This window comes from Bos javanicus, chromosome 21 (genome assembly GCF_032452875.1).
Source record: "Bos javanicus breed banteng chromosome 21, ARS-OSU_banteng_1.0, whole genome shotgun sequence".
In the NCBI taxonomy this organism is placed as follows: domain Eukaryota; kingdom Metazoa; phylum Chordata; class Mammalia; order Artiodactyla; family Bovidae; genus Bos; species Bos javanicus.
The window spans coordinates 20,752,195-20,767,207 of NC_083888.1; the positions used below are offsets into that span (position 1 = coordinate 20,752,195).

A 15,013-nucleotide genomic window follows, 5' to 3' on the forward strand; every position below is an offset into this window, starting at 1 on the left:
TTGGAGGAAGAACATGGCGTGCACCTCCCTGCCCTCAGCCTGCTGGGCACTCCCTGGATGCCTGTGGCCCCAGCCTCTCGCATGCACCCCCATCCATCTTTTCCCACATTACCTCCTATGGTATCCTTGGCCCACTCCCAGGGCCCCTGCCTGTACCCTATTTAGACAGCCTTTGCCCTGATGTGACCGCAGTCTCCTGTTTCCTACCTCCATCTCTTTACCTTCCGACACTTCCCCCTCCTCAGAATTTCTGTGGGATCTCACTGCCTCCTCAAGAGTCCAAACTCCTCACTCAGCAGGACTTTCCAACCCCACCCAGCTCCCACTTTCTTGTCCACACCCCTCCCACCCTCCCCACCTCTGTCCCAGGGCTCCAGACGGCTTGGCATCGCCCCAATTACCCCTGAGTCCCTGCTTCCAGACAGGCTCACACCTTTCCCCTCAGCCAGGAAGACCCCACCCCAACTTGGAGAAAATCCACAATTTCAGGGCCCTCCCTTCCTCCCAGGACCCGCCCTGATCACCTGGCCAGGTAGCACCTCTCTGTCGCCCATGGCCTCCCAGCACATCAGGCCCCCACAGAATCTTGGAGCCAACTTGTCTTTCTCCTCCTCAAACTCTCAGCTCCCAGAGAGCAGCAGAGACTCCACCACCTCCCCCAACCCCCGCCACCCCGAGTCTCAGCCCCCTGGTCAGGAATGATGTTTCCTCATGGGGGTGTGCATGGCCTTTATGGGTTTGAATTCTGGTTCTGGGGGGCCCTAAAGCAAAGGAAGGGGCCTCTCTGGGCCCAATTTCCCCACTCAGCAAGACAGGGAATAGCAGGCTGTCAGGCCTGGGGTTTGAGCGCTGAACAGACTTATGTGGGCAATGCTGGGCACCGTGGGGTGTGGAAGTGCTCAGAGCCGGGCCCGTCTGAGGCCCAGTCAGGGTGAGTACAGTGCCCAGGGCTGCTCCATGCCCTTCCCAGATGGCTGTCAGCCTCTGGGCACCCCCAGTGACACTGATGGTGCTCTGCCTGGCAGGGCCTGGTCATTGGGCTTCCCTGGCTATGCCCAGAGTCACACGCCCATCCCTGGAGCCACGGGAGGAGAGTGTCCAGGGTTCTGGGCTGGATACTCAGGGCTCCTGGAGTGAGCAAGGGGCACATGCAGGCCCCTGGGTATCACCGCACCACCCCCACCAACACAGGGACACAGGCTCTGCCTTTACCCTGAGCCTCCCACAAGGGGGGCCTGCAGCCTCCCGCCCCTACCCCGAAGTGCTTTCTGGGGTTTCTAAGGGGACCTGCTGCCGGGCTGTTTTGGAGGCCCCTGCACACCCTGGTTCCCAAGTCGACACCTTCTGCCCTGGAGGAGGCGGCCTTGTGTCAACAGGCAACAGGAGGTGTGAAGGCAGCCACCGTGGCCAAGGGGGAGGCCGGGCTGGCCCTCGCGCTGGCTGGTAATGAGAATACCACACGGCGGCCCTGCAGCCCCCAGTGGCCCGTCTCCCTGCCCCACACACCCACGTTCCCACCACCCAACCACCCCGGGGCCGGGAAGGGACGCAGGAGGAAAGAAGACCTGTGGGGCAGAGGCTAGCCCTGCAACCAGCTCCAGGACCCAGGCCTGTTCCCCAGGGCCCTGCACCGCCTGCCCAGGAGGAAGGAGCAGGTGGAGAACTTCTGGGAGCAGGGCTGGGGTTAAAGAAACGTTGAGGTCTGTTCTGAGCCACTGAGTGAGCACAGGCTGACCAGAGGAACGGCCTGCCCTCCCTCGCAGGGCCGGAGCTAAAAGCACACTCTGACTCCAACCTGGGCCTCTCTGCGCTTCTCCTCTGACCGGGGTCTGGGGCATCAATCAGGGGATGATGGACAGGGGCCTCAGGTGCCGCTAGTGGTAAGGAACCCGCCTGCCAATGCAGCAGACATAAGAGACGCAGGTTCGATCCCTGGGTCAGGAAGATCACCTGGAGGAGGGCATGGGAACCCACTCCAGTATTCTTGCCTGGAGAATCGCCTGCACAGAGGAGCCTGGCAGGCTGCAGTCAGTGGGGTCACAAAGAGTCAGACACGACTGAACGACTAACACTCATAATCTGAGTATTGACGGGAACGTGGCCCGCCCCTCTGTGCCCAGCTGACTGGTGCTACACAAGTGAGCAAAGCTGACTCAGGGCCTTGTGGTTCCGGCCCGAGAGCAGGCCCAGCTGAGCCCAAGCCGCAGGCACAGAGAAGAGCAGGGGTAGGAGTGTCACAAGTGCTGAAACGCTTGTGGGGCCTCGTTCTGCCCTCCCCCTGCCCAAGGTGTCCTGAAGCCAGGTCTCCCGTGGCTCCCAGGCCGAGACTGCCCAGGGCCCTGAGGGGACAGCTGCTGATTCTTGCCCTCAGCTCTCAAAGGTCCTCAGGGATCATCAGGTCCAAGCACCTCGTTTTATGGTACTTTAGGTCAGTGTTGGCAGAAGCAGCAGCAGCCATCCCCTCCAGCTCCTATGTGTACTCTTCCAGCCTCTTTAAGAATACACACATGCACACGCACACACATATATAATTTACTTATTTGGCTGCACCAGGTCTTAGTTGCGGCACACAGGGTCTTCAGCTGTGGTATGTGAACTCTTAGTTGCATCATATGGGATCTACTTCCCCGACCAGAGATTGAACCTGCGCCCCCTGCTTTGGGAGCATAGAGTTTTAGCCACTGGACCACCAGGGAAGTGCCTTCATCTGGCCTCTTCTTGATTACCTCCAGGAATAGGCCACTCACTCCCCCACAAGACAGCCCCTGTGATCTCCTTCAGACTCTCCCTGGAGTATTTCCCCAGCACCTGGAGATGACGCTCACATTCCTGTGTCTTTTCCTTTTTGCATGAAACATTCCTGAGTCCTTCAGCTATTTCTCTGGTGAGCCAGCGTCACGTCCCCTCACTAACCCCCTCCCCTAAGCCAGGTTTGTCCCATGCCCTCATAAACTGTGGCCCCCAGGTTTGGCCACTTACCCCACACAGGCAATAAGAGCCCACTGCCTCCTTGATCTGTTGTCGTTGTTCAGTCACTAAGTCATATCTGACTCTTTGTGACCCTATGGACAGCCGCATGCCAGGCTTCCCTTCCCTTCCCTTTCCTTCACTATCTCCCAGAGTTTGCTCAGATTCATGTCCATTGAGTTCGCGATGCTATCTAACCATCTCAGTCTCCTTGATTAAAGATCCCCTTTTTCTTGAAAACGGGAACGGAATCACATTTTTCGTACCGTTGGTGCCTGGAAGGCAATGACCACCATGCCTGTCCCACAGTTGCTGCTGGTTACACGATGCCTCCTGACCCTGAACTTAGAAGGAGGGTACACAGGGCTCTGTTGATTCTACCTTCTTAGTAATTAGATCTCATGAGTCATTCCAGCCTAACAGAATCTCTTCCAGTTCAGTTTCAGTCGCTCAGGCGTGTCCGACTCTTTGTGACCCCCATGGACTGCAGCACGCCAGGCTTCCCTGTCCATCACCAACTCCCAGAGCTTACTCAAACTCACGTCCATTGAGTCGGTGATGCCATCCAACCATCTCATCCTCTGTCATCCCCTTCTTCAATCTTTGAATTGTCATCCCCTCCTGCCTTTATCTTTCCCAGCATCAAGGTCTCTTCAAATGACTCAGTTCTTCGCATCAGGTGGCCCGAGTATTAGAGTTTCAGCTTCAGCATCAGTCCTTCCAATGAATATTCGGGACAGATTTCCTTTACGATGGACTGGTTGGATCTCCTTGCAGTCCAAGGGACTCTCAAGGGTCTTCAACACCACACTCCAAAAGCATCAATTCTTTGACTCTCAGCTTTCTTTATAGTCCAACTCTCACATCCATACATGACTACTGGAAAAACCATAGCCTGGACTAGATGGACCTTTGTTGGCAAAGTAATGTCTCTGCTTTTGAATATGCTATCTAGGTTGGTCATAACTTTCCTTCCAAGGAGCAAATGTCTTTTAATTTCATAGCTGCAGTCACCATCTGCAGTGATTTTGGAGCCAAAAAAAAAAAAAAGTCTGTCACTGTTTCCATTGTTTCCCTATGTATTTGCCATGAAGTGATGGGACTGGATACCATGATCTTAGTTTTCTGAATGTTGAGTTTTGAGCTAACTTTTTCACTCTCCTCTTTCACTTTCATCAAGAGGTTCTTTAGTTCTTCTTCTAGACATGATGGTGTCATCTGCATATCTAAGGTTACTGATATTTTTCCTGGCAATCTTGATTCCAGCTTGTGCTTCATCCAGCCCAGCATTTTGCATGATGCACTCTGCATATGTTAAATAAGCAGGGTGACAATATGTAGCCTTGACTTACTCCTTTCTTGATTTGGAACCAGTCTGTTGTTCCATGTCCAGTTCTAATTGTTGCTTCTTGACCTGCATACAGATTTCTTAGGAGGCAAGTCAGGTGGTCTGGTATTCCCATCTCATGAAGAATTTCCCACAGATTGTTGTGATCCACACAGTTAAAGGCTTTGGTGTAGTCAGTAAAGCAGAAGTAGATGTTTTTCTGGAACTCTCTTGCTTTTTTGATGATCCAACAGATGTTGGCAATTTGATCTCTGGTTCCTCTGCCTTTTCTTAAACCAGCTTGAATATCTGGAAGTTCACAGTTCACATATTGCTGAAGCCTGGCTTGGAGAATTTTGAGCATTACTTTAGCGTGTAAGATGAGTGCAATTGTGCAGTAGTTTGAGCATTCTTTGGCATTGCCTTTCTTTGGGATTGGAATGAAAACTGACCTTTTCCACTGACCTTTGCCACTGCTGAGTTTTCCAAATTTGCTGGCATATTGGGTGCAGCACTTCCACAGCATCATCTTTTAGGATTTGAAATAGCTCAACTGGAATTCCATCACCTCCACTAGCTTTGCTCATGGTGATGTTTCCTAAGGCCCACTTGATTTCGAATTCCAGGATGTCTGACTCTAGGTGAGTGATCACACTATCGTGGTTATCTGGGTCATGACAATCTTTTTTATATAATTCTTCTGTGTATTCTTGCCACCTCCTCTTAATATCTTCTGCTTCTGTTAGGTCCATACCATTTCTGTCCTTTATTGTGTCCATCTTTGCATGAAATGTTCCCTTGGTAGCTCTAATTTTCTTGAAAACATCTCTAGCTTTCCCCATTCTATTGTTTTCCTCTATTTCTTTGCACTGATCACTGAGGAAGGCTTTCCTTAGATGTGACTTTTGTCCTTGAGATTGCTTGAGGGTCACAAAAAAGCTGCTGAAGCTCCAGCCATCACTTAAGTTTTCCAGGATGACAATATAAGAGAGTAAGAGTCAGAGGAGTGTACCTCTCTGCTTTAAAAAGCTTTCCTAGAAACCCCATACAATATTTCTCCTAACATTTCATTGATGATTCCATCTGCGAGTGAGGCTAGGAAATGTAGTTTTCAGTTGGGCACATCACGTTCCGTAATACAGAGCCCTGTTATTAAAGAAGAAAGAAGAATAGAGGCAATAACAGACACTGTGTGGACAACCAGAAGAGTCTGCCACACTAGTGAACATTCTACTGACCATGGTTCCCTGATCTAGAGACCACCTCCTCCTATCATAGGAAGGAAGGGGGTGAAACTGGTGTCACTATCATGCTGAGGCTCAAAAGTTAATCACCTTATCTAACAGCACACAGCCATAGATGTCCCTCCTTTCACCAGGCAAGTCAAATGAATGAGAAATGGAGACTGCCCAGCTGGAAGCCCCTGGGGGATGGGGGCCAGACCTCACTTGTTCATGCAGCACCTGGGGCTGCTTCAAGCACACGAGGAGGAATGCTTGAGTCTCAGGGCCAGAGAGCAAGTGGGAAAAGCACCTGGGCCAGGACCCAGTCCACCAGGAGAAGCTGATTCAGATTCTCCGCTTTCTGGCCTTGGTTGGCTCCAACCAAGCTCCAACTCCAGTTCCAACAGCTAGAACTCTTCCATTGCCTCCGCCCTGGAGCACTGGTGAGCCCTGCCACGGGCCAGGAGCTGGAGTGCCCTGCTGAGAACAAACCCCATGCTGGGTCCATGGAGAAGACAGGCTGAAGTTGGAGGAGGGGGTTAGGGCAGGATGCCCAAGGCCTGGTGCTAGAGTGAGGGAGGAAGGAACCATCTTCTGGGGTCACGGATGAAGCTGTCAGCCATCTTACCACAATGCAATCTTGTCCTTAACCCACTTCATTCTGCTGCCCCGAACTTGCTATAAGAAAGACTTATAAACAAAGGCTCTATGACATGGTGGTGATGACATACATTATCTTTTCCTTTTAAGGAGTCCTGTCACTTCACGGCAAATAGATGGGGAAAAAATGAAAACAGTGAGAGACTATTTTCTTGGGCTCCAAAATCACTGCAGACAGTGATTGCAGCCATGGAATTAAAAGACAGTGATTCCTTGGAAGAAAAGCTATGACAAACCTAGTGAAGGGAAGTGAAGTTGCTAGGTTGTGTCTGACTCTTTGCAACCCCATGGACTGTAGCCTAGCAGGCTCCTCCGTCCATGGGATTTTCCAGGCAAGAGTACTGGACAGCATATTAAAAAGCAGAGGCATCGCTTTGCCCACAAAGGTCCGTATAACCGAAGCTATGGTTTTCCCAGTAGTCATTTACAGACGTGAGTTGGACCATAAAGAAGGCTGAGTGTCGAAGAATTGATGCTTTTGAAGTGTAGTGTTGGAGAAGACTCTTGAGAGTCTCTTGGACTGCAAGGAGATCAAACCAGTCAATCCTAAAGGAAAACAGTCCTGAATATTCATTGGAAGGACTGATGCTTAAGCTGAAGCTTCAATACTCTGGCTACCCCATGCGAAGAGCTGACTCATTGGAAAAGACCCTGATGCTGGGAAAGATTGAGGGCAAGAGGAGAAGGGGACGGCAGAGGATGAGATGGTTGGACGGCATTGCTGACTCAAAGGATTTGAATTTGAGCAAACTCTGGGAGATGGTGAAGGACAGGAAAGCCTGGTACCCTGCAGTCCAGGGGATCACAAAGAGTCAGACACGACTGAGTGACTGAATAGATTTATTTTTTAAACAAATTTATTATTTTTTATTTATTTTTTGGCCACACCAGGTGGCATGCTGGATCCTACTTCCCCGACCAGGGACTGAACCCATGCCTGTGATGTTTGAAGCACAGTGTCCTAACCACTGGATCTCTAGGAAAGTCCCCAGACATGCGGTATCTTGCTTTTGCACTAACAATTGCCCTGGAAATGAGAATCCCCACTTAATAGACAAGAAAACTGAGGTTAAGTTGCTCAAGTTCTGACTGCTGAGAAAGGATGAAGCCTGGACTCTAAACCCAGGTCTATCTGATTCTATAGTCCAGGCTCCTAATCATTAAACCACACTGCCTCCCAATGCTGAGTGGGGCCAGCAGTGTGCCCCTGGGCTCCCGGAGCCTGGCTGAGGGGCCCAGTGAAGAGCCAGGGGCCACAACAGACCAGCTCCAGGGCCTCACCTCCCAGAACTTGTGCTCTGCCATCCCACAGTCAGCCTGAGGCCTGGGCTCTAGGACTAACCCAAACTAAGACAGAAGGAAGCCAGGCTATCCTAGAGAGGAAAGGACAGTACGCAGGGCTCCGCCAATGGTGAATTCCCCTAATTCACCAAGTGCTTTCACAGGAGATCTCTCCGGCTTGTTCCCTCCTGGGAATCACAAGGCCACTCCACTACTCCATACCTAGTTGCCTGTGCACAAAGCAGCACTCTTTGGCAAAAACTAAAAACACGCCAAAGGTGCATTAAAGAGAGACTGACTATGGTGTGAGCATGCTATGAATACTATATTGCAGTGAAAAGAGGTGAGTTGGAGCACTCAATATCAACAGCACCTCAATTTGACACTCCAGAATCCAGATCAATATACATGAAACCTGATGAATCCTGTTTATAACTGTGAGTTACATCTACATAAATTTCCTATAGTATATGTCAAGATCTTTAAAGTATTGTGCAGCCTTGGATAAATAATGATTTGCCATTATTTTAATCCTTAAAAGTGTCAGTTCAATTCAGTCGTTCAGTCGCGTCCGACTCTGTGACCACATGAATTGCAGCAACGCCAGGCTTCCCTGTCCATCACTAACTCCTGGAGTTCACTCAGACTCACATCCATCGAGTCAGTGATGCCATCCAGCTATCTCATTCTCTCTCGTCCCCTTCTCCTCCTGCCCCCAATCCCTCCCAGCATCAGAGTCTTTTCCAACGAGTCAACTCTTTGCATGAGGTGGCCAAAGTACTGGAGTTTCAGCTTTAGCATCATTCCTTCCAAAGAAATCCCAGGGCTGATCTCCTTCAGAATGGACTGGTTGGATCTCCTTGCAGTCCAAGGGACTCTCAAGAGTCTTCTCCAACACCACAGTTCAAAAGCATCAATTCTTAGGTGCTCAGCCTTCTTCACAGTCCAATTCTCACATCCATACATGACCACAGGAAAAACCATAGCCTTGACTAGACGGACCTTTGTTGGCAAAGTAATATCTCTGCTTTTCAATATGCTATCTAGGTTGGACATAACTTTCCTTCCAAGGAGTAAGCGTCTTTTAATTTCATGGCTGCAGTCACCATCTGCAGTGATTTTGGAGCCCCCAAAAATAAAGTGTGACACTGTTTCCCCTGTTTCCCCATCTATTTCCCATGAAGTGATGGGACCAGATGCCATGATCTTTGTTTTCTGAATGTTGAGCTTTAAGCCAACTTTTTCACTCTCCACTTTCACTTTCATCAAGAAGCTTTTGAGTTCCTCTTCACTTTCTGCCATAAGGGTGGTGTCATCTGCATATCTGAGGTTATTAATATTTCTCCCGGCAGTCTTGATTCCAGCTTGTGTTTCTTCCAGTCCAGCGTTTCTCATGATGTACTCTGCATATAAGTTAAATAAGCAGGCTGACAATATACAACCTTGACAGACTCCTTTTCCTATTTGGAACCAGTCTGTTGTTCCGTGTCCAGTTCTAACTGTTGCTTCCTGACCTGCATATAGGTTTCTCAAGAGGCAGGTCAGGTGGTCTGGTATTCCCATCTCTTTCAGAATTTTCCACAGTTTATTGTGATCCACACAGTCAAAGGCTTTGGCATAGTCAATAAAGCAGACATAGATGTTTTTCTGGAACTCTCTTGCTTTTTCCATGATCCAGGGGATGTTGGCAATTTGATCTCTGGCCCCTCTGCCTTTTCTAAAACCAGCTTGAACATCTGGAAGTTCATGGTTTACGTATTGCTGAAGCCTGGCTTGGAGAATTTTAAGCATTACTTTACTAATGTGTGAAATGAGTACAACTGTGCGGTAGTTTGAGCATTCTTTGGCATTGCCTTTCTTTGGGATTGGAATGAGAACTGACCTTTTCTGGTCCTGTGGCCACTGCTGAGTTTTCCAAATTTGCTGGCATATTGAGTGCAGCACTTTCACAGCATCATCTTTCAGGATTTGGAAAAGCTCAACTGGAATTCTATCACCTCCACTAGCTTTGTTCCTAGTGATGCTTTCTAAGGCCCACTTGACTTCACATTCCAGGACATCCACAATCCTTAAAAGTGTAGGTAGGATTGACTATTTTCTAAGTCTCCCTCCCCTTAGAAAAAAGGATTATTATTTTTAAAATTATTTGGCTGTGCCATGCAGCATGTGAGATCTTAGCTCCTCAACCAGGGATTGAACTCATGCCCCCTGCCTTGGAAACAAGGGGTCATAACCACTGGACCACCAGGGAGGTACCCAGGATTATTATTTTTTTTAACCTTGGTTTAAACCCTTTTAAATCATTAAATATTACATAATTGCTTCTTTCCTGTTTGAAATCAAGGCCATTGTTGATTGATTCCACCTTCTTTTTGTGTGATGGACAAATTAAATATGTGTGCCCTTATTATTTATAGTAAACTAAAAACAGGTGCCCTGACCAGTCTTATTCGATGTCAGTTATTATTTCATCATAGAGTAGTAACTTGGACATATTTTCTCCAATATTTAAAGAATTAAGTTCTGAGGAGAAAGTGATATAATTTCATCATTGAAGGTTCATCTGCACCTCCTACCATTATTTTTTTTCTCCAGTTAAAATTACACAGTAAGATTTAAACAGATGACTATGCATCAGCTAAACAGGTCCTGACATGGAAGGCTCTCAGATACACTGCTGAATGAGAAAAAGCAAATTACAGACAACTTGCCATAATGTTATCTCATTTATACCACGTGCTTTCTAAGGATACAAATGTTTCTGGGAGAGCACAGGGACCAAGCCTGGAAGGACACATGACCCCTGGGGAGCCATTACAGGAACTCCAGCTCTATGTTTCCATTTCTTATAAAGAGAACGTACTGTTATATAATTAATGTAACTAAAAGTTAATTTTTAAACAGTCTCAAAAATACCACAAGGCCATTTATAACTTTAGGCTGGTGCGGGTTAACCCACTCTTGAAACATAGTTAACTTTTAGTTATTGAATGCTGAGTTTTGTTTTTTTTTTTGTCACACTTCTGCTCAAAAGTCACTTGGCTCCCCCTTGCCTTAGGAGTAAAATCCACCTTCTTAGCCTAGCCCCAGTCAAGGTAGGCTTGTGCTCTTCACATCATCTTGGCACACGGAAGCACGTTGGGAAGTCCCCCTGCCAGGCCTCTGCTTATGCAGCTTCCATATTCAGAATGCTCTCTACCTGTCTGCCTCTCTCCCTACGCAGGTTCTAATCATGGTTCAAGGCCCAGCTGTGACCTCTCTGCCTCTGTGGCCAGACCTCAACCATTCCTGCTCCTCACTTGGCCTTTAGCTTTGGATTTCAGCCTTTTTTCTGAAGATATGAAGAACACTGACGCCTCCTTTAAACTGCAATTATTGCTGAGGAGTGGGCACTTTTAAACTTTACTGGGTCAAAGGTTATACTATAAGACTGTAAAAATAGTCCTGTGAGCAGATACTATAATTATTACTCCCGTTTTAAGAGCTCAGGCTCAGAGCTGCCCAAGGACAGACAGCGAGCTAGCAGTGGGGCTGCTAATTATATGTTGACATATCTCCCCGTAAGACTGAAATTCCACGAGAGCAGAGACAACTATCTTGTTCACTCTGGCATGCCTGACATTCACTAGTTGCTAAACAAATATGAATTAAATGATTAATACCCACAAGCATCTTGAGACATAAATATTGATACTTTCTTTAGAAAATGATAGTAGCAAACATTTAGCCCACTTGCCAGGCTTCTACTAAGTGGTCCCATAGACGGTTCCATTTAGCACCAGCAATCATCCTAGGTGGTAGGTATTTTATGTTATTATTGTCATGAGGATGAGCCTCAGAGGAGTTAAATGAACTCCCCAAGGTCACACAGCAAATAAGGAGGATCTGATTCAGGCCTGCCTGGGGGCCCACCCTCCCTCATTTTCATCACCCACTACACTCCATGTCTCTTCTCCGGGCTGCTGGCTCTGTCCTATTTTTCAGGGAAAGAAACTGTGGACAGTGAGATGACCTCGGTATCACTAGGCGAAGTAGCAAGTGCAGGTTATGGGAACCCTAGGGTCCGCCTGTACCTCCGCTCCTCTCCTTAACCCCCTCTCCCGCCATCACTGTGAGCAAGTCCCGCAGCGTTTGTCTTGACGCCTTACCCCGCACAATTTTAGGCACTTGGGTAGGAGTTACTGGGCACAGCCTCCCAGAGGGTGGTGATGAGGGAGGCGGCCACTCTTTGCAGGGGTCCATGAGTCATTGAGGGACTGCCTGGCCGCCCCCAGACGGTGCCACTGCACACCACTGTCAGGGTCCGGGCACACACCGGAGCAGTGGACGAGGCGGGGTGGGTGGGAACACGGTGAGAAGCTTCGCGGCTCCATCCAGATGCGAATTGTTCCTCCCACACTTCCCCCGGCAGCAGGGACCTCCATTAGAACCCCCCAGAGGAGTCAGAATCCACACCTCCGCAAATGGGCCCGCTTTCCCAGGGCCCCCCTGCCCAGACCTTCCCTGGGCTCTGTGGGTTTTGACACCTCTCCGCAACCTGGCGGGGGTCCACCTCGCACCTTCGGTCTGAATAAAAGCTCAGTCCTGGAGGTGGCCGGCCCGGCCTGCCTCGAGGAGCCCGCAGTCAGCCCCGGCCATGGCCCAGTCCCCTCCTCTGCAGAGCCTCCTCGGCCAAGACCACTGGATCTTCCCTCAGGGCTGGGGCTGGGTTGGCCACTCGGATTCTACGTCCCCGGCCTCCTCCTCCTCGGACTCGTCGGGCTCATGCCCCTGCGACCGCGCCCGCAGGCCCTCGCAGCCCGCGCCCGCAGCCCGCGGCGCCGCAGAAGCCGCCTCGACGGCGCCCAGCCGAGCGCGCACCCGGCCTGCAGGCGGGCAGCGGCAGAGCGCCAGCGAGCGCGAGAAGCTGCGCATGCGCACGCTCGCCCGCGCCCTCCACGAGCTGCGCCGCTTTCTGCCTCCATCCGTGGCGCCCGCCGGCCAGAGCCTGACCAAGATCGAGACGCTGCGCTTGGCCATCCGCTATATCGGACACCTGTCGGCCGTGCTGGGCCTCAGCGAGGACAGCCTGCAGCGCCGGCGCCTGCAGCGCAGTGACGCGGCGCCCCCTCGGGGCTGCGCGCTGTGCCCCGACGGCGGCCCCGCGGAGGCGCAGAGGCAAGGATGCTGCTGCTCCGGCTCGGCTGCCGGTGCCGCGGTGTCCTGCAGGTCCCCGCCCGTTTGCCCCGAGGCCCTAGCGGCCCCCGAGCGCCTGGGGAGCAGGGTCCCCGACATGGGACCCTGGCTGACACCCCCTTACTGCCCCGGGATGCAGTCTCCCCCGCAGCTCTCTCAAGGAAGAGCCCCTGATGCGGCCCTTTGGACGTCTCCTCAAGCCTGTTGTGGAATGCAGACACCCCCAGAGCCCCGGAACCAGCCCACGCCCTGGACATCGCCCCCCGCGTCTCTGGAGCTGGCTGCAGTGTACCAGGTGCGCGCTCAGGCTCTTGCCACTTCCCTCGGAGTGGTCCCCAGGCTTCGATTGGAAACGGAGGGGGTGAGTAAGCTCTGGTCTCCCGAGAATCTCATGCCTTTTAGATCCCGGATTACCTAATCCTGACTAGGGATGGAGAGAAGCTGAAGCGGAGGGATGAAGAGGACCCTAACCTCCTTGGGGAGACGGGTGGGGCCCTGGAAAGTTAAGTCCACCCCCACCTCTACCTAAACGCCTTCACAGCCATGTGGACGAGGCGGGATCTTAAGACTTGCTTTCAGACTACAGGGTGGAAGGTAGCAGGGGCCTTCAGGAAATTCCCTCCTGGTGCTCCGTATTGCCGGGAGGTGGGGGACAGTGAGAATGGAGGGGAGGCCTGGCTGCCCTAGGGGGAGGGGCTTCCTAAGTAGATGGGCTTGAAACTGATGACCTTCATGTTTTCCTCAAGCTTCCATAAAAGAGCATATTGATAAAGGAGATTTACTGAATGCTACTGTGTGCCCAACCCCATTCTTAGTACTTAATGTGTATTAACTCATCAGCCCTCCAGCAACCCTATGAAGTGGGTTTTGTTGTCATCATCACCTTTTTTTAGAGGAAAAAACTGAGACTAAAAGAGGTTATGCACGAGTTCTCACAGCTAGTGAGAAGCTGAGCTGGGATTTGAACCCTGACAGTGTATCTCCTGGAGAATGCAATGGCACCCCACTCCAGTACTCTTCCCTGGAAAATCCCATGGACGGAGGAGCCTGGTAGGCTGCAGTCCATGTGTTTGCTAGAGTTGGACACGACTGAGCGACTTCACTTTCACTTTTCACTTTCATGCATTGGAGAAGGAAATGGCAACCCACTCTAGTGTTCTTGCCTGGAGAATCCCAGGGACGGGGGAGCCTGGTGGGCTGCCGTCTGTGGGGTCGCACAGAGTCGGAGCCGACTGAAGTGACTTAGCAGCAGTAGCAGCAGCAGTGTATCTCCAGAGCCTGTACCCTTAACCACTGCTTCAGTGCATCTATGGCCTGGGGGCCGTTCAGCAGCTGCCAGCCACACTATGGGCAACCTTCAGGTTCGGGATTTCAGGGCCTGAGGCAGTGGCCCACTAACCTGCTGCTCTTCTCTCCCTCAGGGTATCTCTGTGTCTCCGGAGTCCTGTCTGTTGCCAGAAACCCCTCCTCTCTTGCCCCGCCCAGCCTGCCAGCGACTCCAGCCTCAGACCCAGTGGGGATGCTGGAGCCACACTGCAGAGGTGCTGCCCAACTCGGAGGACCAGGGACCAGGCCCTGCCCTCCAGCTCAGTGATGAAAGCCCTCCCCAGAACTCAGGCCTTCCGCTCAGCGGCTGCCCTGAATTTTGGCAAGAAGATTTGGTGGAGACGCACCTGGGCATGTTCTACTAATGGCCTTGGCTGCCAGTAGTAAAGGCCACCCCCCTTTTCAGCCAGGAATCAGGTCTGTAGTGTAGGCTGCCCACCTCATCGGCTACTTCAGTAGTATTCAGGCTTTCTTTTATCAAGGATCCCTTTTCCAAGTGATGTCTTTCATAGAAGCAGTGTTTAAAGCCAGGTCACCTCCCTGGCTGAAGTCGGGGCTGGGGCAGTCCCTCCACTCCTCGACATCCCCTAGAATGTCCAGTGCTCTGCAGGGCACAGCCTGAGTGGCAGTAAGATGGTGGTTACTTGACCACAGTGGCTGGCCAGGCTGGGACTGGTAGGGGAGTGGACTGGGGGTGGGGGGTGGGTGGGGTGGGAGTGAGAAGAAATCTATATGCTTAGATTTTGTACTTCATTAAAAAAAAAAAATTGGTTTGGTCTGTTTTTCCTCTGTCCACTGGGTTTTTATTGCTTCTGGAAAAGGAGAAATGTTTCCGTAGGGCAAGGAACAAGTAAGTCATGCTGCTTTTCCCCACCGGGAATCCAGGCCTACTGAGGTTGATGTAGGCCCTCAATTGCCAATTTGACAGTTATTATCCTGCAGGGGCTCCACCTGGCCCGCAGGGCAAGCTGGGTTAACGCTTGGGCCTGTCCCTTTGCCTCAACCCCACTACCGCGGCCCTTTCCCATTCTCCTGGGTGCATTCCTGCTGACCC

General features: G+C 51.1%; 1 protein-coding gene across 1 annotated transcript; it reads left to right on the plus strand.

Annotated features, from left to right (window-relative positions):
* Positions 1 to 12,079: 12,079 nt before the first annotated feature.
* MESP2 (mesoderm posterior bHLH transcription factor 2) lies at positions 12,080 to 14,647 on the plus strand. Its single transcript, XM_061394443.1, has 2 exons — positions 12,080 to 12,928; positions 14,055 to 14,647. Exons 1-2 carry the CDS (start codon positions 12,095 to 12,097, stop codon positions 14,322 to 14,324), a joined length of 1,104 nt encoding a protein of 367 aa, XP_061250427.1. The 5' UTR covers positions 12,080 to 12,094; the 3' UTR covers positions 14,325 to 14,647.
* The last annotated feature ends 366 nt before the right edge of the window (positions 14,648 to 15,013 follow it).

Bases quoted from the DNA above. Each gene is read 5' to 3' on its own strand.
- MESP2 (XM_061394443.1), top strand. From the start codon at position 12,095: ATGGCCCAGTCCCCTCCTCTGCAGAGCCTCCTCGGCCAAGACCACTGG. The intron at 12,929-14,054 runs GTGCGCGCTCAG...TCTCTCCCTCAG, and splicing joins AGCTGGCTGCAGTGTACCAG to GGTATCTCTGTGTCTCCGGA.